This window comes from Monodon monoceros, unplaced genomic scaffold (assembly GCF_005190385.1).
Source record: "Monodon monoceros isolate NGI ecotype Baffin Bay Population unplaced genomic scaffold, NGI_Narwhal_1 Super_Scaffold_1, whole genome shotgun sequence".
In the NCBI taxonomy this organism is placed as follows: Eukaryota; Metazoa; Chordata; class Mammalia; order Artiodactyla; family Monodontidae; genus Monodon; species Monodon monoceros.
The window spans coordinates 79,095,378-79,117,649 of record NW_021703765.1 but is presented as its reverse complement, the minus strand read 5'-3'; the positions used below and the strand labels follow the sequence as shown (position 1 = coordinate 79,117,649).

At 49.0% G+C, this 22,272-nt stretch overlaps 1 protein-coding gene across 6 annotated transcripts in view; it reads left to right on the top strand.

Moving 5' to 3' along the window:
• The first annotated feature begins 4,245 nt into the window (after window positions 1-4,245).
• Window positions 4,246-22,272, top strand: part of CAMKK2 (calcium/calmodulin dependent protein kinase kinase 2) — a 58,342-nt gene continuing 40,315 nt past the window's right edge. For 2 of the 6 annotated variants that reach the window (XM_029216375.1, XM_029216355.1), the window contains exons 1-2: window positions 4,246-4,804; window positions 20,371-20,888. In XM_029216375.1, coding sequence (XP_029072208.1) covers window positions 20,436-20,888 — 453 coding nt within the window. In that variant the 5' untranslated portion in view covers window positions 4,246-4,804; window positions 20,371-20,435. Of the gene's footprint in view, window positions 4,805-5,667; window positions 6,961-20,370; window positions 20,889-22,272 lie in introns of those variants that run through there. The other 4 variants (XM_029216365.1, XM_029216342.1, XM_029216334.1 and 1 more) reach the window with 3 other exon arrangements.

The window sequence follows — 22,272 nt, the reverse complement described above, 5'->3', positions numbered from 1 at the left end:
GAGAGGAGTGGGGTCATGACCCACGCCAGTGGCTTCGCATGATGGAAACTCTCCCCAGCAGGTTTGGTGTTGAGTGTTTCCAGTCCTGGGGCAGGTGGGAACAAACAGCTTAACACTTACAGAGTGTTAAATTATTTTCATTAAATATTAACACATTTAATCTTCATAACAGTCCTAAGAGGTAGGCAATAGTAATAATCCCATTTAACAGACAGAAACTGAGGCATAAGGAGGTTAAGTCACTCACAACCCAAGCTCACACTGTTAGTAGGTTGCAGGGCTGGGAATCCAACCTTGCTGCTGCATTACCCTAGAGCTGTCTGCTCCCAGAGTTTTCAAAAGTACTTTACTGTTTGGGGGAACATTCTTTTCGTTTGTTGAAAATATAATTGATAAAATCAGTTGTCATTTATCTAGTGCCCAGGATAGGCCAGACACTGTGCCAGGTACTTTCACACATATCAATACCATTTCTAATGCTTGTAAGCCAAATACCATTTTACAGTTGAGGAAACTTAGGCCCAGAGACGTGGCCTGACCCAGCCCCCTCAGCAGGGAGGACCAGTCAGGATTCAGTGCAGGTGTGACAGCTTCCTCAACCTACATTCTTTCTCTCATCACCAGGCTGCCTTTGTGTTCACCTATGTATCTTGAACACTTCTACTTGTTTAGAGTGTTTTAAACTTTGTCGTTTTGGGGTGGTCACACTGATTTTTTTTCTTCCTCATAATACAGCGAAGGCAAATGAAGAACTTCATCTGTGCTCCTGCTGATGTCTTTTATGCTGCTGTTTATGTTTGGGACTAACAAACATATTAATCTCACTGCCTGTTGAGGAGAAACAAGAAACTTCTCAGGGTCTTCTTTCTTTCTCCCTTCCTTCCTTCCTTCCTCCCTCCCTTCTTTCTTCCTTTATTTCTTTCCTCCTTTCTTTCTTTCTTTCTTTCCTTCCTTCCTTCCTTCTTTCTTTCTTCCTTTCTCTTTCTTTCTCCCTTCCTTCCTTCCTTCCTTCCTTTCTTTCTTTCTTTCTTTCTTTCTTCCTTTTCTTTCTTTCTTTTTCTTTCTTTCTTTCTCTCTTTCTCTTTTTTTATCCCAGCAATTTTCTACTGTCCTGTTGAGTGGGAAAGAATTCAACAAATAAGTCACATTGGTGTGATTAATCCTGCTGTCTCTATCCGGGTGTTCAAGATTTGGGAGGTGGAACATTCCAGTGGACAACGTGAGTAGAACACAGAACAGTTCAGAAAGGAAAAGACAAAGTCTTGGCAGGAGTTTATGATGCTGTGCTAGTGGGCGAGATAATTTGAAAGTCTTGCTTTTCATCCTCCCCCACCCCCCCCATGCTATCCAAGTTTTCTTAAAAATAAGATTCAGATGCTTTGTTTACTTATTTTCTTGGCAATCTGTGTTGTCAAGAGAACAAGAGCTGTTTGCCTAGAATAGGTTTTTCTGGTGTTCTTGGAGGAGAAAAACTCAAAAAGCAAAGCCAATTTTTATTTTCATATCTCTAAGAAGAAAACGGTTCCCTTGAATGGGACGACTTCTATCTTAAGAGGGGCTGAATGTCAGTGAAAGGCAATTGTGGTTTCTCTGCTTTGTTCCAATTCACTTTAATAAGAAAGGCACATAATTGATGGGGTTTTTAGCTCTGTGCAAAGTATATTAATAGTTAGCACCTTTGAGTGCTTAAGTGCCAGCACTGAAGTATTATCTTTTTTTTGAGGTAAAATTGTTATGTAACATTATATGTTTCGGGTGTACAGCGTTATGATTTGACGTCCGTGTGCATCCCACGGTAATCATCACCAAAAGTCTAGTCACCGTTCATCACCATACACTTGGTCCCCTTTACTCATTTCCTCCACCGCCAGTCCCCTTCCCCTCTGGTAACCACCAGTGTGTTCTCTGTGTCTAAGAGTTTTGTTTTGTTTTTCTGTTTTTTAGATATATATGAGTGAAATCATATTGTTTCTGTCTTTCACCCTCTGATTTATTTCACTTAACATAATACCTTCATAATACCTTCCAACCACATTGTTGCAAATGCAAAATTTCATTCTTTTTATGGCCAACTAGTATTCCATTGTGTATAAATATATCTTCTTTATCCATTTATCCATCAATGGACCCTACACACAGTATTGTATTTAACCTCAAGCCGAGCCTGTGAGCTAGGTTTTTATCCTCATTTGACAGCTGATGAACCCAAAGACACTCATCCAAGGCTTACAGACCTGGTAACTAGCGAAGCTGGGATTTCAGTTAGGTCTGACTCCAAAGTCACTGCTTTCTACCGCAGTGTTGAAGGTAAACAAATGTTTCAGTGTGGTATCTATCTGTATTCCGGGAATGAATAACTCTATTGGCAAGTCAATGCAGGAGTGAAAAGTAAAGACTAAAGAAGACACGGTGGCTGAGCATCAAATAAGTGGAAGAGTCCTTGCTGTAGGAGCTCAGAGAGGGGAGAGGTCAAGGAGGGCCTAGTCACAGCATTTCAGGAAATTCTTCCAGACAGAAGTGGGTCTTGGGCTTGAGTTTGGATTTGAATGGACACTTTCTTAACCTTTCTCACATAACTGGCTTCTTTACATAGCTGTATGTATCAATATATCTAAGTGTCCGCCTGTGTTAGCTACAGTGTTCTAATAAAACAGGCAATTTAGTAACAATGTAAACATATAGAATTGCACATTTTAATAAGCAACAGGAAATGATCAGTATCTATTTTGGTTTCTTTAAAGCAGGGGTTGCCAGACTTTTGCCCAGGGGCTGAGTCTGGCATGCCACCTATTTTTATGTGGCCCACTAGCTAACAATGGTTTATACATTTTTAAATGGTTGAAGAAAAATCAAAATAATAATATTTTGTGACATGTGAGAATTACATGAAGTTCAACTTTCAGTGTCTGTAAATATTTACTGGAACACAGCCGTGCCCATTCACTTATTTTTGTCTGTGGCTGCTAGAATGGCAGAGTTGAGTAGTTGCAACAGAGACAGTATGGCTTGCAAAGCCTAAAATTTTTACTATCTGGCCCTTTACAGATAAAGTTAGCCGACCCCTGTCACAGAGTCAGACCTGTTCAAAATGCTCCCCATCAGCCACAATAAATATATTTTTTGGAGAAAATAGAAAAATATAGAAAAATACAGAACTCTGCATCTGCTAGTCAGAATTGACTGTTGTTAATTAACCTTGTGCCATTTGCTTCAAATCCATTTACCAGTAAAAGGCATAAAACTTTACAACATTCCTTATGCTCCCCATCTCTATTCTTCCTTGTCTCTGTGGCAGACTGTCATTTGCACTCATCCCCTTTGACTTTTAAAGCCCTTGTATGGAAGCTTTGGTCTGTGAACAGTATAGACTGTATTCTGCAACCTACTCTTTTACTCAGCATTTTGTTTTGGGCTCTCCCCATGTCTGTACAAACAGATATGATGCATTCACTTAAACTATTGCGTCATATCCCATCAAATGGCTATAACACGTTTCATTGATCCATTCCCCTGATGAACATTTAAGACAGTTGTTCCCAGGTTTTTACTATTACCAACACATGCTTCCATGTTGAAAAACATCGGAAGGGGCGGTCATCTTAGCGGAACACTCTGAATTGCTTGTGAGCGCCCCTGCAGCATGAAAGGGACTTTGAACCTTTAATTAATTTGGCCCTTGACTCAGGACTGAGCTTTGCAACCACCCAAGGACTGCGGCGTCAGGCAGCCCTTGTGAGGTCTTCTTTCGCCCCTCCTCCGAGTGCTGTTACCCAGCTGGGACACTAAACACACTCTAAGGGCTCCAGCAAAGTAGGGCGGCAAAGGGGTAGAATGTTTGGGAAGAATATGATGTATGTCACAAAAAGCATCTAAGTAGTCTTCAGGAAGGCCAGAACTTCATTGGGTTTCCTGTAGTTTGGTACATCCGGGTGGAGAGGGCGCTGGGAAAGGAACACAGTTCCCAGCCTTTAGGGCGAGCCCCGAACAGCGGTCTCTGGGGAGGCAGGTGCGGAAGGGGGTTTCCGCGAATGGGTGGTGACCCAAAATCCAGGCCGCATCCACCGCCAGGCGCCTGGTGCAGGGGCAGCAGCCAGGAGACAGGAGCTGAGCCTCGAGGCGGGGCCCCGGGTGACTCGCAGGCTTGGGAGGGGCAGCAGCCGGGAGACGGGAGCCGGGCCTCGAGGCGGGGCTACGGGTGACTCGCAGGCTTGGGGAACTTCCCGCAGCTCAGACGCCGCCCTGCAGTCCCTGCATTTGACTAAACAAAGCGAGCGCAGCTGGCGCGTCCGGCCTGCCCGACGGTGCCCCGGCCGCTGCGGGGAGAACCGGGGCAGGTGACGCCGCGGGCGGGGGCAAAGTTACAGCGCAGCCTCCCGCGCTCCTGCGCCCCAGCAAGGTCTCTGTCCTCCTCGCGGGTCCGCTACCTCTTCCGACCCCGCTCCCGTTCCGGCCTCACTTCCCCCCGCTCAGCCTCCTCCCCTTTCTTCTCCCTTCCCTCTGCCGCGCCGCTACTTTCGTCTCCGCCGCTCCCGCCTCCCTCCCCTCCCCGGCGCGGGGCCGAGCCCTCGGGGGCGCGCGGCGGGCGCGGGCGGCTCCGTGCCGAGGTTCCCAGCGGCAGCAGCCAATCTTTGCGCAGCCCGCGGCAGCGTCGCGCCCGAGCCCGGACCCCGCGGTTCCTCCCGCCCCCGCCCCCCGCGCGCCCGCCGGGGCCGCGGAGAGGAGCGCGCGGCCGTGCCGAGCCCAGCAGAGCTGAGCCGGGGGCGCAGAGCGCGGGAGGCGGCGGCGGCGGCGGCGTGGAGCCCAGGTGAGCTGGCGGGAGCTGGGCCGCGGGCGGGGGACGCAGCCGCTGCAGCCCCGGAGCCCTCGCCCTCTCAGGGTGCGGAACCACGGCCAGGATTGCAGACAAAGCCCTGAGGCCGGCTCCAGGTTCCCAACACCTAGGGGACCCCACGTGCGCCGCCCCACGCCCTGCCACGTGGGGACGCGGCCCCCGGCGCCCCTTCCCCCGCGTCCTCGGGGCACCGGAGTCCTGGGGGTGGCCCCCTCGACTGGGCCGCGCCCGGCCCGGGGTGGCAGGGTCGGTCCCGGAGTTTGGAACCATTGTTACCGGGGGCCGGGGCAGTCAAGGATCTTGGAGGCGGCCTAGGCCCACCCCCTCGCGTTTGACAGGTGGGGGAAGCTAGGGCGCGCAGGCGAGGAGAGGGCAAACGGACTTTGCGCACCCCCGTCCCCGCTCCCCTCTTGTCTTGGAGGCACACCTGGGCCGTGGTGGGTTGGACACCTGGCGGCAGGACCCTAGACCAGCAGCTGTGGGACCGGGGTCCCTTAGCCTCGCCTCAGTCGGCCCTCTGCCCCCGCCCCCTTCTCTCAGCCGGAACCTCACAGGCTTGGTCCTTTTGACCTAAATTCACCTCGGGGCCGCTGCCTACTGTGAACGCGGAGAGCTGCCTTCACCGGCAGCCTCCGCCTGACTCTTGGGCTCGTGGGGATGCTGGGCCCGGCCCCGCTCAGCGTTGGGTCTTGGTGCCTGGGGTGCCACACGTTCCAGCCTTGAGCTTTTCTTGGCTTCCCCACCCCCTGCACTGACCAGTTTGGGAAGCGGGGTGTTTTCACAGCTCTGCCAGCGGCCCTGCTTCTCTCACTTGGCGCTGAAGAGATTGCACCGAAGCCCCTCCTATCTCCCCGCGAAGGTTGGGGCAGAGGGATGGTGCTTGGGGGGCGGGGATCTCAGTGCCATCAGTAAGAGGGGCACGCTGGCCTGGGGTGAGGCAACTTTTACCTTCCTCAGTCTGGAAGTCCCACAGTCCTGGAGACAGAAACTTCTTGTGCCTTAGAGCTTTGCTGTCATTTACCACTCCCCCTCCCCTGGCTCTGCCCCCAGGAGAGAGAGTAAGATAGCTCTGTCCGGAAAGACTCCCTTGTTCCTAGGGGGAGGCAGGGGCAGCAACAAGGGTAGGCCTTTGGGGGAGATAGCCCTCCCCCCCCCACAAACCACCTCACAAAAGCATACACTTTAAGAATAAACAGTGTGCATGCTATGCAAAATGCAGCTTCATGGTGGGTCCTGTAACTTCTTTTCAGATTGCTGGTCTGAAACTCTTCCTGTATAGAAAGCAGCCATTTGTAGGGAAAGCACACAATGTGTTTTTGTAATAAAAAGTAATAGCCATCATTTGATGGGCCCCTAACTTGGATAATAATAATAATGTTCATAACTAACATTTATTGAGTTCTAACTGTGTTAGATATTGTGCTATGTGTTGCAGGCATTATCCCATTTACTGCCTACCAAAGTCCTGTGACGCAGAGATTTTTATCTCCATTGGAGAAATGAGGAAATTGAGGCTAAAAACAATCCTGCCGTATTGCTAGGAGTTAGCCCATTTTATAGAAGGACTCAGAGAGGTTAAATTACTTGTCCAGGATCACACAGCCAACCCAGGCATGTCAGGTCTTAAAGCCTTTGCACTTTACCACCTGTTTTAGAGCAGAGGCCTTTGCAAGGCTGCCCTCAGGTTCCTGGGGAGCCCACAAATGTCTGCTAAAACAACCTAAGGAGCCATGGTGGTGTGGCTGATCAACGTGGGCTTGTGTTTGTTTCCAGGTTGTTAGTGGGCTGGTAGACAAATATATTCACTAATAACTATGCAGTAGTTCTCATCGGGGGAGGTTCCACCTTCCTGGTGAGCGTTTGGAGAAGTGTGGGGTGAATTTCGATTGTCAAAATGATGCTGAGCACTCCTGACTTTTGCTAGGCAGGAGCTGGGGATGCCACATATCCTGCAAGCAGGCCAGATTCACAGCAGGCGTGAAGAATTGCCCTGCCCTGAATGCCAGCAGTGCTCCTGTTGAGAAATACCAGGAGGAATAAGCGCTGTGGGAGTGAGGAAGCAAAGGGCAGTGGGGGTTCTGGAGAAATCCTTTGTGGCAGGTGTGAATCCAGGAGGCTTCCTGAAGGAGGTATCGTTTGTACTGAATTTTGAAGGATGGGCTGAAAAGTGGAGATTGGATGGGAGTAGGAGGGGAAGGGACTAGGACGGGATGACCTAGCAGAGGGAACTTTCTGGAGTGACCCGGAATGCCCTCCTTGAGAACTGCATCCAAGATGGGCTGGTGGGTGGGGAAGCACCTCTCTCAGGAGGAAGGGATGGGCGGGAGGGCCAGGGCAAGCCCGTTTTCAAGGCTTTTGGGCTCAGATTTTAAAGTGGGCCGCAGAATCACCCTTACCCCATCATGAGCCCATTTTATGGAAGGGCTTGGAGAAGCTAAATAGCTCGTTCAGGATCACTTGTGACCTCCGCAACATGCCTTCTTCTGGTGGTTGTGGGAAGCATATGGTTCCCATTTCCTTTCCTGATCCCGGGGATTTCGGGCAAATGCTATTTCAGATTTTCCTTCTGGTCAGAGGGCCTTGTTTTGCTATTTTTTGCAGATGTTTTGCTTTCCCAGTAGCTCCTCCTCTTTGGACTGGGTTAGAGAGCCCAGATGTGGGGTTCACTGGCTCCATGGTGCTGCAGTGGCCTTCAGCCTCACTTCTGTGCCTTCTTTCCTGGAAGATTGAGGAAATTGCATTTCCCTTTTGGAAGTGACTTTTCTTCTTTCAGGCTGTGCTTGTTACAACTTTACTGACCTGTTAGCAATATGTGACCTTTTGTGTCTGGCTTTCATTGAGCATAATATTTTCAAGGTTCACCCATGTTGTAGAATATATCAGTGCTTCCTTTCTATGACCGAATAATATTCCCATGTATGGATATACCACATTTTGCTTATCCATTCATCTTTTGATGGACATTTGGGTTGTTTCTGCCATAAGAGCTTCTTAAGGCCACTTTGACCATTCCTTTGTCTCCACAGCCCCCAACTAATAAACCTTTGGGCACAAAACACTGTGTTGTCACTGAATTTGCAGGAAGAGGGTGATGGAAGGAAGGTTCCAAAATCAATTGGAGACGAGCTTCCTGGAACAAGGTTTTCGAGACTCCCTTAACGCTGCTCCCACCTGCTCCTCCACGAGAATCCTAGCTTCCGTCTTAGCCCATTGCCTCCCAGATCACCTCACGGGTCTTACAAGTGTGATTTTCAGGGAGAGCCTGGATTTCATTCAGTTTCATTCTTTTCTGTCATGATTTGTTAAATGTAGGTCCCATGTGATTTTATTGGTATATATTTTGTGAGACCTTTTTCCAGGTAAGTAAATCCATAAAGTAGAGAAGGCCTCACCAGACAGTTGGTGCTTGAACCCTGTGGCCAGGCATGGAGTCAACTCAGTCTCCTGATAGCTTTGCCAGGAATGCCCTCCAAGGATGTGGAAATGGAGCAGCGTGAAAACTGAACTAGGAGGAAGTCTAGAAAATTCCAGCCCCTCAACCGCTCCCATTTGATGGTTGGGAAAAGTGGAGGGCAGAGAGGAAGGGAGAACATGGTCTTTTTAAAGAGAGCATCGTCTATGAGCCATGTTGTGTGCTGGGCACTTTTTTTTTTTTTTTTTTTTTGCGGTACGCGGGCCTCTCACTGCTGTGGCCTCTCCCGCTGCGGAGCACAGGCTCCGGACGCGCAGGCTCAGCGGCCATGGCTCACGGGCCCAGCCGCTCCGCGGCATGTGGGATCTTCCCGGACCGGGGCACGAACCCGTGTCCCCTGCATCAGCAGGCGGACTCTCAACCACTGCGCCACCAGGGAAGCCCACGTGCTGGGCACTTTTATAGAAGATTGACTCTACAGCTGCCCTTTAGGTAGGTTGCTGCAGCTTCATTTTACAGCTGAGAAAATCAAGGCCCAAGTCCCCTGAGATCTGTATAGTTTCCTGACATACCTTCTAATCCTGAGCTCTCATGTCTCCCTCGGCCTCCTTATGATGCCAAACGATGCCCATTTTCTCATGGAGTGGAATCCACATTCTCCAGGAGGTTATGGTGTGGAAATAATTTCCAAATGCTTGTGCTCTCAGGAAAATAAGATTTTGAATGATTATTTTTTCTTTCTTCCCTGATTGGATCCCTTCCCCGATAAAACCAAAAAGAGGGGCATATTTAAAAGGAGGTGAGTGCTGTTAGACTTCATAGGGAAGACCTCTGGCTCTGGCATTCCCTGCTGGGGCATGCTAGTGCCCAAAATGGTGAAGGAACTATTTTAGCTGTCAGTGTTTTCAGTTTCAGTCTTGTGCGTAGTGTTGCTGCTGAATTTCCCCCCTCAGTTATGAACCATTTTAAGGGTAGAGAAAAAACCCAAAGTTTTGTTTTGTTTTTGACTGGCTCATGGTTTTGGATGGCTGGAAGGAGAACCAGGAGGTGATGGAAACGGGACAGAGCAGGCCGCTGGCTCTGGAATCCTCATGATCTTTCATTGAACCCACACTTTTGGGAGGGGCTGGTGACAAGCCCTGCCCTGGGAACCGAGGAACACTGGGACTTGGTCCTTGTCCTTTAGGAGCTCTTGGGTGAGGGGTCTGGAACTGTTGGGGATCGCTTTGGAAAAGATGAACAATTCTAGCATTTTTCCCTTTTGAAAAGGAGAGAAAGAAAATTGGAAGAGTCTGTTGTGCCCTTACCCTCACCCCATCCTGAAAGCTGCTGAGCAACTATTTTTATATTGTCCCTTTTTATCCCGTTGGCTTCTGTAAATAGTTGAGAGATGGCGGTTGCAGAGATAAAAATGCTAATTCCAACCTGGAGAGGAGCGACTGATGGCCCCCCAAGGAAATGGGGGGAGAGGCCAAGGTCTTGCCCCTCTGCTTGGGCATGAGGTAGGAAGTGAGTGGGGGTGGGTGGGGAAGGGACATTGTGGGAGGTGGCTGAGATAAGCCTCTGCTGGAGAAGTTTAAATGGGGAACCAGTGGTTTGGGTGGTGGGCAGGGTGTGGAGGAAAGGACACCTCCCTTATGGGTTTCTAAAGCTACTTTGGGATTTTGCCGTTAAGGCCTCTGGCAGAAAGAGATTTTATTTAGATTCTTCCCAGACAGTTCTCCGGCCCTCTGGGTACAGGTGTCTAGGACAGGGTTGGACCCCGAGAGCCAGCTCCCAGCCCCTCTTTGGCCCTTCCTGGGGTTGCTTTGTGCTGGAGGCTGGGGAGGGAACAGCTAGATTTAGCATCACCTCCAAACAGCAGGGAAGAAGGAGGAGAAGGGCTGTGAGTGGGCGAGGCCCGGATGCCTGTGGATTCCCAGCCAGCCCCCTCCCTCTCTGATTTGTCAAGCTACAGAATGTTGGAGTCAAAGTCTTTTTCTTTTCATTAAAAATTGAAATTTCAGTTGTTTCCCAGCCTCTTCCTTAGGTTCAGTGAAAGACTGGGATGGATTCAGTAGGAGAAGAGGAAGGAAGTATGATGGTCCCCACCTCCCTTTTCTAAATACCCCCAACACCCACACCCACACTCACCCATTCACACTTACTGGCTCTTCAAGGCAGGGGCCTCCTGTGCACACCTGGCTTTAGGTACCGGGTGTGTGATGCGGACCGCTTCTCCGTGATACTTCATGATTGACCCAACAGTAGCTGCCTAGGAACTCTTAAGGCAGTGGAGCTTCTTGCTCCGCCAGCATCCAGGGCCGAAGGGGACACTGCAGGGGTCAGGGGTCATGCCCTGGCCTAGCCTAGAACCTGCTGGGCTGCCTGGGAGAGGTCATCTCACCTCCCTGGGTCTCAGCCACTCCTTCTGGAGCCCTAGTGCGTTGATTATGAAAGCTGTGAGAGTGTGTGCAAAATTCTTGTGACACAAATAAGCAAGGATGCGAAATTATATGCACACTTTGCTTTTAATTTTGTAGAAAGTGGTGCATATGGAGAAGAATTAGAAGGGAAGACGAAAAGAGTTAAGTTGGCAGGTTGTGATTAGAAACAAAAATTTTATTTTAATATAAATTAAAGCCAATTGAGGGGCTTGAATTTGATAGCCGTTGAAGTGCTTTCTTGGCAACAGCTTCTGTTTAGGGAGCATTTGCTGTGTGCAGGGGCCTGTGTGGTAGGTGAGGTAGGTATTGTTATCCTCAAGGTCACCAGCTAAGGAGAAGGGCTGTACCCCTGATCACGATGTGCCCACCTTTCTAGGAGCCTTTGATTTCACACTTGTGCCCTCCCAAACTGCTGTGTGATTTGGGGCAAGTCACTCAGACTCTCTGTGCCTCAGTTTCCTTATTGGTGAGATCATGATAATAGTAACTAACTCATAAGTTTATTGTGATGGTTAAATGAGGTGATACATGCAAGGTGCTTAGAATAGCGCCTGGCACTTGGCCAGCAATAAAGAAGACTAGTCATCACTGTTACTGTATCTACAACTACTATGGCTGCCACTGTAGTGATGTGATTCTTGTGTTAAAAGTACTAGTCAGTTTCTTCCCTTCATTTCATCCTATTCTTAAGCCCTTTCCTTCCCTGTTTTTGATTTTTTTCCTTTAAAATTAAAAAAAAAGAAAGAAATTAAAAATGAGTTTGGAAGTTCTTGTTTCTGCCAAACCATCAAGGTGAAGGCTGTCAGGGGAGTTGCAGCTGCCTGACAGTTTGGCCTGGTTGGGAGCCTCAAGGTGTAGGCAACTTATCATCTGGCAGGGAGCTTAGTGGAAAAGCTTTTCTGTCAGTCAGCTCTGTGTCATCTGTCCATTAGGACCTTTGATTGTAAATGACAGAAAACCAACTGCAAACTAACTTAAGCAAAAATGGGAATTTATTGGCTCATGTAGTTTAAAAACTCCTGGGGTAGGTGGGCTTCAGGCATGACTGGATCCAGGTGCCCATGCAGTGTCTCCAGTTTTAGTTCTTTTCTATCTGTTGGCTCTCTTCTCTCTCTGTCAACTTCATTCTAAGGCAGGGTTCTCCCAAGCTTCTGGTAACTCTAGAAGTACATCTTCATTGCTCTGTGTGCCACAGAAAGAGACATTCTTAATACTTCCACAAAATCCTAGAATAAAACTTAGTAGACTGACTTGGGTCATACATCTACTCTTTTTTTTTTTTTAATAAATTTGTTTATTTTTGGCTGCGTTGGGTCTTTGTTGCTGCATGCGGGCTTTTCTCTGGTTGTGGCGAGGGAGGGTTGCTCTTCGTTGCCATGCGCAAGCTTCTCATTGCGGTGGCTTCTCTTATTGCAGAGCACTGGCTCTAGGCGTGTGGGCTTCAGTAGTTGTGGTACACGGGCTCAGTAGTTGTGGCTTGCAGGCTCTAAAATGTAGACTCAGTAGTTGTGGTGCACAGGCTTAGTTGCTCCGCGGCATGTAGGATCTTCCCAGGCCAGGGCTCAAACCCGTGTCCCCTGCACTGGCAGGCAGATTCTTAACCACTGCGCCACCAGGGAAGCCCCACACATCTACTCTTGAAACAATCACTTGACCAGAGCAATCAATGCCCAGTTAACCAGACTTGAGTCATAGTGGAACCCCTGAAGTTGATGGCACGGACAGCTCCATGGAGTCACCTTTCACACAGAAGGATGGGTTCCAGACATAAATCAGGCTGCTGTTATCAGACTAAAGGAACATAAGAGTCTAGGCCAGCTAAAGAAAGCATCTGACCTTCTGAGTGGCCTTGGGATGAATGAAATAAACAATGACCTCTAGCCAATATTTACTGAGTGCCGGCAGTGTTCTAGAAAGTTCTAGGTCCTGGAGTCCAGCAGTAAACAAAAAGGCAAAGGCACGGCTCTCACAAGTTAAGTCAAATCGATGTCTCTGTGCCCATGCACGTCTTTCCTGAATGCTGTAGGACACTGAGCCTTCACACTCTCCCCTCTCACACAGGTTGGAGCCAGAGGAATGGGCTAGATATTCCCCTTTGTTAGAGATTTTGGCTCAGCCTGGACTTCATTCCGGATACAACATGTGGACATTGCAAGGCTGTACCTGTAATTTTTAGCCCCTTTCTGAAAAACTCAGACCAGTTTTAGCTCTACTTGGAACCACTGCATAACTTTGGACAAATTAGTAAACCAGGGCTTCCCTGGTGGCGCAGTGGTTGAGAGTCCGCCTGCCGATACAGGGGACGCGGGCTCGTTCCCCAGTCCGGGAGGATCCCACGTGCCGCGGAGCGGCTGGGCCCGTGGGCCCGTGGGCCCGTGAGCCATGGCCACTAAGCCTGCGCGTCTGGAGCCTGTGCTCCGCAATGGGAGAGGCCACAACAGTGAGAAGCCCGCATACTGCAAAAAAAAAAAAAAAAAATTAGTAAACCTTTCTGACCCTTCATTTTCTTATTGGTGAAATGAAATTGTTGGAACAGGTGACCACTGATATTATAGCACTAATATCCAGGGCATCTCAAAGTAGGGCCTGTAGGGGTGAGATAGGTCATGAGAGGTAGAAAAGGGAAGGACATGTAATAGGACACTCAGCCTGTCCTTGGCGTTGGGGAGATGAGGGGAAGCAGTAAGGACTGTGGCGCGCCGGCGAGCATATCTCCTGTCCAAAGCTTCAGGGAGTTGTTACCAGGAGTGAATACAGGTCCAGTGCTAACAGTGTCCAGTTCTTCAAGAGACTCTGGAAATTTTGATTTTTATCTGAACTCTCCTGGCTCTGAAATGTTGGCATCTCATTCAAATAGTTTTAAATACAGTGTAGGCCAAGCAAAATACATCGGTGGCCAGATGTCACGCGATAGGGACTGTTTGCTCCAGGGACTATGATGGGATGGGGTCTGTGCACACTAAAGCCAGCACTATCAGAGTTCCCTGGTTGTCCAGTGGTTAGGACTTGGTGCTTTCACTGCCGAGGGACTGGGTTCAATCCCTGGTTGGGGAACTAAGATCCTGCAAGCCTTGCAGTGTGGCACAGACAGATAGATAAAATAAAGCCAGCACTATCCCTCGTGCCCTCTGCCAAGGAAGGGCCCTTGTCTCTGGGGAGACAATCAGTTTCAGTGCCTCTAAACTAAAGAATATGCAAGGAAAGACAGTTGTAAGAGTCTGTGTCACTGAATTTGATACGACTGCTTGTTTGGGCCAAGGCCCCGCATCTGGAATATTCCAGCTGGTGTCAAGCCTCAGCACTGCATCGGCTGTACAACTGAGCCTCCCAGGTCTCCCACTTAAGTATTGGGAAACACCCTCTGAATCCGTGGCCCCTGGGGCAGCAGGCTTCTGTGGTTGGGAGGGGAGCTGTGTTAGTTTGCTAGGATTACCTGGACAAAGTACCGCTAACTGGGCAGCTTAAACCACAGAAATGTATTATCTCACAGTTCTGGAGGCCAGAAGTCCGAGACCAAGGTGTTGGTAGGGTCGGTTCCTTCCAGAGGTCATGAAGGAGAATCTGGTCCGTGTCTGTCTCCTGGCGTCTGATGGCTGCTGGCAATCTGGCGTTCCTTGGCTTGTAGGTGCAGGACCCCAACCTCTGCCTTCACGTTCTCATGGTGTTCTCCCTGTGTGCAGGTCTGTCCAGATTTCCCCCTTTTTATAAGGACACCAGTCATATTGCATTAGGACTCCAGCATATCTTTTTTGGGGGCCACAATTCCACAACCCATAACAGGTGCCGAGTGGGGTCCCTACGGCTTTGCCTGGGACACCCCTCCTGCTCTCATCAGCTTCCTACAAAGCTCTTGTGCTCTGGCGCCTCCACCCTCACCCCCTTCCCAACCTCGTTCAATCCCAGGAGTCTTCTTTCTGTCCTCTCCGCTCTCCCACCTCTTTCCTGCTGCGAGGCCTTCTCAGAATGTGTTTCCTCCTCCTGGAGCAAGTTCCCGCCCCCTTAGCACCTACTCACCCTGTAGGTCTCAGCCTAAATATAATTTCCCCAAGTGAGGCCTTCCTTGACTCACCCCCTCCCATTCAGATCTCCCCTGGGTCCCTGTGTTGTTCTTTTTTATCTCATCCTGGTTTTCTCCTCCAGTTTGTGCTTATAGAGTCACTTGTGCCCCTACTTTTCAGAAATCACATCTGTTTTGTTTATCTGGCACATAGTAGGTCCCCAGTAATAACTTGTGGAAAGAAGAAATGGGTGAGTGGGTTTCCTTTAGCACCTCCCCGGGCCTCAGTTTCCGCAGGTGAGAGAAGATGTGGCTGGCCAAGCCTGTTATCCCAGGGAGGACATTGTCCCTGGCCTTGGCAGGATCCTCACAGCTATTTTGGGCCTCTTTGTTGTCCCGTGTTGCCCGGGACCTCAGGGGACCATGCAAAGGGTGTATCATGGGTCAGGGCATGTCACGGGCCCACTCACTGGCTACTTGCTGTGCTGCAGCTCCCGTGGTGGTGGCGGCTCGGCATCTGGTCAGCAGGCGCAGGTTGGAAAATGCCCCCAGGATACGGGAATGTGTTTCCTGGAGGCTGCTGCCACTTGGCTTCCTGGCAGAGGAATGAGCGTTCCTTCGTTCTGGCCTGGAGCCGGGTTTATCTGCTCCAGGAAGGGTCTGGTCCTCCATGGAGCTGCCTGTGAGAGGGGAGGGAGGGGAGCTCAGGGCTGCCAGCCAAGGGGAGGCTTCAGGGCCTGGGGAAGGACCCACATATTGGGGCAGGAGGCTTGGGGAGGGGGCTTTTGGAATTTCATCAAACCTCGGCCTCCCCAAAACTGAATGCTTAGCTGTCCCTCCCTCTCAGAGGACCTGTGAGGATTAAATGACCCAGGCAGAGCTGTTCCAATGTTTGGTGAAGAAATGCTCAGTTGGATGTTAGCTGTTATAATGCAAACCATTGTCTTTTTGTATGATTTCTCTTCTCCTGGGAGTGTTGGTGGCTTTCAACAGATCCTTAAAAGGTGTGTGACCTCATACGATCTGTGACCTCAGAAACGGTCAGATTCTGGCTTGGACTCTGTGGGGTCAGTGGTGCTGAATGGCCAAGTCCTTGCCTGCCAGGCCTGCTGCAGACCAGTGAGGGGCCTCCAGGTGGCCTCGAGGCACTGAGGTCTGTGTCCCTTGGGGCTCTTTCCTGAGACCTGAACACACCTATCCCTCCAGCACAGGGGCCCACACCTCTGCCTCAGAGCCAGCCAGTGCATTTTTTCTCTCCTTTTCTCCTCCAGGCCTCAAGGGCCAAGGCACGGAGCCAGACGCCAGCTCGTCAAGGAGACTGATTAAATGCAGCTTTGCCAGGGGTGGATGGCTTGGTGTCCTTGGCCTGGAGTGGCGATCGATAAGCAATTGTTTTTCTGTTGGCAAGAAGAAAAATTCTCCATTAACTGTCTCAGGTGCTGCCAGACTAGTTTTCTTTTCAGGAACTCTGCAGCCATGTCAGAGGTGGCTCTGGGAGGGAGGACGGGCCAGTGGAGGGGAGGCAGGCCCACGCTCCCAGGGCTACAGAACACACACAGGAGGAGGAACATTCTGGAGCATAGCCTGGCAGGTAGTAGGCATTCAGGAAGTATTTGTTGAAAGAAGAGCTTTTTGAGCACTTAACCATGCATCAGACATGAATACTGAGTTCTTAGTTCAGTTAGTCCTCATGACTCTTGGGTGAGTGCCCATTTTATAGAAGAGAAAACTGAGGCTGCGGCCCCAGGCAGTCGAACTTCAGGGACCCTGCTTTTCCCCTCCTGGGAAATAAGGATTATAAAAAGGATATGTAAAGGAACGGCAGCTGAGACTGTGGAGAACATTGAACTTGGGTTGTATTCTTTCACGGATGAGGAAGCCAAGACAGGGACACATTTAATGATTTCTTTCTCAGATACAGTCAGAGTGGGATAAGGGATTAGGAGATAGAGCCAACTGCTCGCTCCCTCTGCCTCGTGCCCCGGAGGTAGCACTCGGGCCTGATCATCCTAACTCCCATTGTGGTTATGGTTACTTTCCTTTAAAAATTCATTTCTGAATAGTTACTCTTTGCACACTTACTTTTACAAAAATAAGAGTAAATACAGTGAAAGTTAAGTCCCTCCCACCCTGCCTCCCCCCCACTTCTGCAAACCAGTTGTCTTCTCTTGAGGCCACTCTTATTTTCTTGTGTATCTTTCCAGGAATATGCTCTGCATGTGATTATGTACGCGCGTATGGCCCTTTTCCCCCTATGCCAACAGCAGTATCCGAATGCCTTGGTTTTTTCCATGTAACAGTGTGTCTTGGAGCTAATTCACATTAGGATGTACAGAGTCACCTCTTTTAAAATAAATGCATGATTTTCTCCTGGGCTACGTGTACCTCATTTTATTTACTCAATCCCCTGTGGATAGTCATTTCAAACCACACTACCAAAATAATTTTGCACGTATATCATTTTTTTATGTGTGAGATTGTCTTTAAGGTAAATACTCCCAGGTGCAGAATTGGTAAGTCAAAGGTATGTGCATTTGGAATTTTGTTAGATATTGGTGAATTTCCCTTCATAAAGGTGATACTAATTCATACTGCTCATAGCCTCATCAAAATAGTGCTGTTATATTTTTTGTCTTTGCCAATCCGATAGTTGGAAAAAAGATATTTCATTGTAGCTCTATTATTATTATTTTAATTTTGGTAAAATATACATAACATAAAACTTACCATTTTAACCACTTTTCGATGTAGAATTCAATGGCACTATTTACATAGGGACTGTTGTGCAGCCATCACCACTGTCCATTTCCAGAACTTTTTCATCACCCCAAATAGAAACTCTGTACCCCTTAAGCAATGACTCGCTGCTCCCCTCTCCCCCGGTCTCTTCTGGTAACCTTTATTCTAAACTTTCTGGCTCTATGAATTTGCCTATTCTATAAGTGAAGCCATACAGTATTTGTCCTTTAATATTTGGCGTGTTTCACTTCGCATGTTTTCAAGGCTCATCCACGTTGTAGCATGTGTCAGAACTTTATTCCTTTTTATAGCTGAATAGTGTTCTGTTGTATAAATAGACCACATTCTGTGTATCTATTCTTCCATTGATGGAAACTTGGGACGTTTCAACCTTTTGGCTATTGTGAATAATGCTGCTGTGAACATGGGTGTATAAGTATCTGTTTGAATCCCTGCTTTCAGTTCTTTTGGGGAGATATATATATATATATATATATATATATACCTAGAAGAGGAATTGCTGAGTCAAATGATAATTCTACATTTAACTTTTTGAGGAGCCACCAAACCATTTCGTTGTAGTTTGAATTTGCACTTCTCTTACTATAACTGAGGCTGAGCATCTTGTCACATGACTGGGTACTTTGTTATTCCTTTACACTGTACTCTGTGTTCAAAAATTGTGCCATGTCCGGGCTGGCATGCTGTTGTTAGTTCCTTAGTGCCTTTCCCATTGATCTTTCCCTGCTCCACAAGGGACCCCATCTGCCCACGTCATGGTCCAGATTGCATACATAGAAGCTATTCCATAAATACTTATTGCAGGACTGTCCCAAGAGGGCGGGTAGCATTTCTCTGCCCCTCAACCAAGCCCTCCAGGAAGCACTGGCTTTCTGCTCCCATCTTTACTTTCCTCTGTATCCCCCCACTGCCACCCAGTGTCTTAAAGAGATATCATTTTATTCATTCATAAAATCTCTCTACTCAGCTCTCACTGTTTTCCTGGCACCTTTGTGACGTGGGTGATCAGCACAGAGCTGCCACTGTCTGCATCTGTGGATATACTCCCTGAATTCCAGTGGTACCTGTGACATTTGTCCAGCAGAATTTGTCAAACATACAAACCAAAGGTTAATATTCTGTCCCAGAGACAGAAGGAATTGACAGTCTAAGGGAGTGTGTCAATCTTTTTCTTTAATTCACATAACATAAAATTAACTATTTAAAAATGTACAAATCAGTGGCATTTAGTCCGTTCACAGTGTTGTGCAACCACCATCTCTATCTAGTTCCAGAATATTTTCATCACTCCAAAAGGAGACCCCATACCTATTGACAGTCACTCCCCTTTTCCCCCGACACCTCCCCAGCCCTAGGCAACCACTAATCTACTTTCTGTCTGTATGCATTTGCCTGTTTAAAAAATATCATACAGGGAAATTCCCTGGCTGTCCAGTGGTTAGGACTCTGCGCTTCCACTGCAGGGGGCACGGGTTCGATCCCTTGTTGGGGAACTAAGATCCTGCAAGCCACGTGACATGGCCAAAAAAAAAAATTTCATATAAATAGGATTATACACATGTGCCCTTTTGTGTCTGGCATCTTTCACTTAGCATCATGTTTTTGAGGTTCATGCAGTTTGTAGCCTGTGTCGGTTCTTCATTCCTTTCTAGTCATATTCCATGGTATGGACAGACCACATTTTGCTTATCCATTCATCTGTCCGTGGACATGTAGGTTGTTTTTTCCCTTTTGGCTGTTGTGTATACATAGGAACGGAATTGCTCAGTCATATGGTAATTCTCTGTTTAATTTGTTGAGGAACCGCCAAGCTATTTGATGTTAACTTTTTTTAATCTCATATTTGCCTTACATCTTGCAAGTACTAGCTGGGGGCTGAACTAGGGAAACATTAGATAATAGATACGTTGAGCCTAGCTCCTCAGACGACGCAAACTTCCCTGGCTCACACACTCTCTGCTGGTGTGACCCCTGACCCCCACTCCTCAGTTGAGAATCATTGGCCACGCCAGGCCAGGGGACTGAACTCCTGTGCTCATGGTCTTTGCATCAGGAGACCTGGACAAATCCCTCTCCCTCGCTTGAACCTCAGTTTTCCCATTTACAAAATGAGGGTATAATGGCAAACCAACAAGCTAGGGTGCTTGTGAAATTATCCTGAGGTGTGGAAGATATTTTATAAACTGTAAAGAGCTGTCTGAATCATTGCTATTGTGAAGTGATGCAGCCTAGAGGTCACCGTGTGGAAGTGTTTCATTTGGCCTGCCCAGCATTTAAAAATATTTAAAATAATTGCTAATTTAAAAAAAAAAATCACGAGATCTCACTTACCATCCTGGCTTTAGAGCTTCTCTTTAAAAAAAAAAAAAAAAAGAGGGGTTGGAGAGAGAACCAGACAATTCTAGGCCCCAGTCCCTGTTTAACAACAATTGGCTTGAGCTGGAAGTAGCTGCCACCTTTGTAGGAGGCATGGGTGCTCTATTTTGGGGTTTTCTCATACTTGGTTTCTACAGGAATTGAATTTGGGATTCTTGTTTGTGTGACAAGGGGCTTTTAAGATGAGGAAATGTGAAACAACAGGGTCCTACTGTATAGCACAGGGAACTATATTCAATATCCTGTGATAAATCATAATGGAAAAGAATATAAAACAGAATGTATACGTATGTATAACTGAATCACTTTGCTATACAACAGAAACTAACACAGAGTTGTAAATCAACTATACATCAATTAAAAAAAATGGATACAGTGAGGAAATGTGGAGTAAGCTCTTCTATATAGACGCGAAAGATTTCAGATCACACTGTGTTTTGCAAGGTATTTTTTTCAAGGACGGCGACTCAAAGCAGGAATGAGGCACCAGTCTGGCCCAGCAGGAGAGACCCCCTTCCCTGCCCCTGCCGCACAGGATGGGGGCAGGTGACCCTTCCTCTCTCTGCAGGTGGCGCCGTTGCCGGATGGGAGTGCCCGGGCACGTGCGTGTCGCATGAGGTCGGCACATGCACCATGTCATCATGCGTCTCTAGCCAGCCCAGTAGCGACCGGGCCGCCCCCCAGGATGAGCTGGGGGGCGGAAGCGGCAACAGTAATAGCAGCGAAGGCCAGAAACCCTGTGAAGCCCTGCGGGGCCTCTCGTCCCTGAGCATCCATCTGGGCATGGAGTCCTTCATCGTGGTCACTGAGTGCGAGCCGGCCTGCGCTGTGGACAGCGGCCTGGCCCGGGACCGGCCCCTGGAGGCCCCTGGCGGAGAGGTCCCCCTCAACGTCTCCGGGTCCCAGGCCCGGCCCCACCTCTCCAGTCGCAAGCTCTCTCTGCAGGAGCGGTCCCTGCTGGATGCGAATGGGCGCTGCGTCTACCCGGCCCTGCCCCACTCGCCCGTGGGCTCTCCGCAGTCCTCGCCGCGGCTGCCCCGGAGGCCCACGGTGGAGTCGCACCACGTCTCCATCACCGGGTTGCAGGTATGTGAGCGGCGGCCCCTGGTGCCCTGCCCCGCGCCCGGAATGTCTCCGCGTTAGGTTGGGCTCCCCCAGAAGGATTCCAGCGCAACCAGTTGATTGGGGAGGTGACCCCAGGAAACCCAGGGAGACGTCAATAAAGGGTGCATGTTGGAGCCAGTTACCACTGTGGGCATCTGGGCCTCCACCTCTGGGCAGCCCTGGGAGACAGCGTAGGACACGAGCCCCAGAGTTATTCCACCTGGTGTAACAGGGCGGGCCTGTTACACCAACTGCTGGCAGTCCCTGAGTGTGGGCAGAGTATCTCGGGGACAGACAGAGCCACTCACACAGAGGTGCACGCGGTGGCAGTTGGAAGTTGTGCTGGGGACTCTGAAATGGGGATGGTGGGTCAGTGAGAGGCCTCGCACCCTGACAAACAGCACGGCCCCAGTTGCTGAGTGTTTGCCTTCCCAGGCACTGTCCTCAGCACTGCACCTGAACTTCTCACTTGATCTTTACCATAAACTTCTAGGAGGTGGGTTGGGACTCAGATGCCCAGCAGGGTTCACAGGGCCTGACCCGCCCCCGCCCCACCTCCTGCCCCATCTCCTACCTTTGTGCTGCCAACTCACAGAGCTCCGACCTTACCCACTTCTTTGTCTTCCTCATTCCCTCCGTTAGGCCTTTACCCTTGCTGTTCCCTCTGCTTGGAACCACACCGCCCCCCCACCATCTTTGCAAGGACATCTCCATCTGGCTTCCAAGTCTCAACTCAAATATCACCTCCTCTGAAAGGCCTCTCATTCCACCCCCTCTAAGCAGCCTTCCGTCCCTGTCTGTCCTGTTGCTCTGTTGACTTTCCTTCACAGCACTTGTCACCATCTGATTATCTGTGTGTTTGTTAAGTTGTTTATTGCCTGTTCCCCGCCACTGCCCCCGCCTCAGCTAGGATGTTAGGAACAGTCCTGTCCACCACAGGGTCCCCAGCACTGAGCACGCTGCCTGGCGCATAGTCGCTCAAAAATATTTGTTGAAGGAAGGAATACATTTTATTGGGGGATGCCTGGAAATCAGGAATGGCTTTCTAAAGGGGCTGATATTTAACTACACACTGAGAGTTCACTGCAGTGGGTGAGCATGGCATGAGCAAGGGCCCCGAGGTAGAAGGCGTGAGCCCATTTTAAAAAAATTGTTATTGTTGTTTCATCTCCTAGTTTATTAACTAGCCACAGGCCACCTAGGTGACAGAGGTAGTCTCATTCCTCTAATATTTTAGTTTTAAAAGTATGATTATCATAACCCAACTAAGTACCAGCTATGTATACCAACGTATTCCTTTCCATAGAATTCAGGATAGGTCAGGGATTCAGTTAACTGGAGTGTGGGGCCCCAAATGGGGGGCACT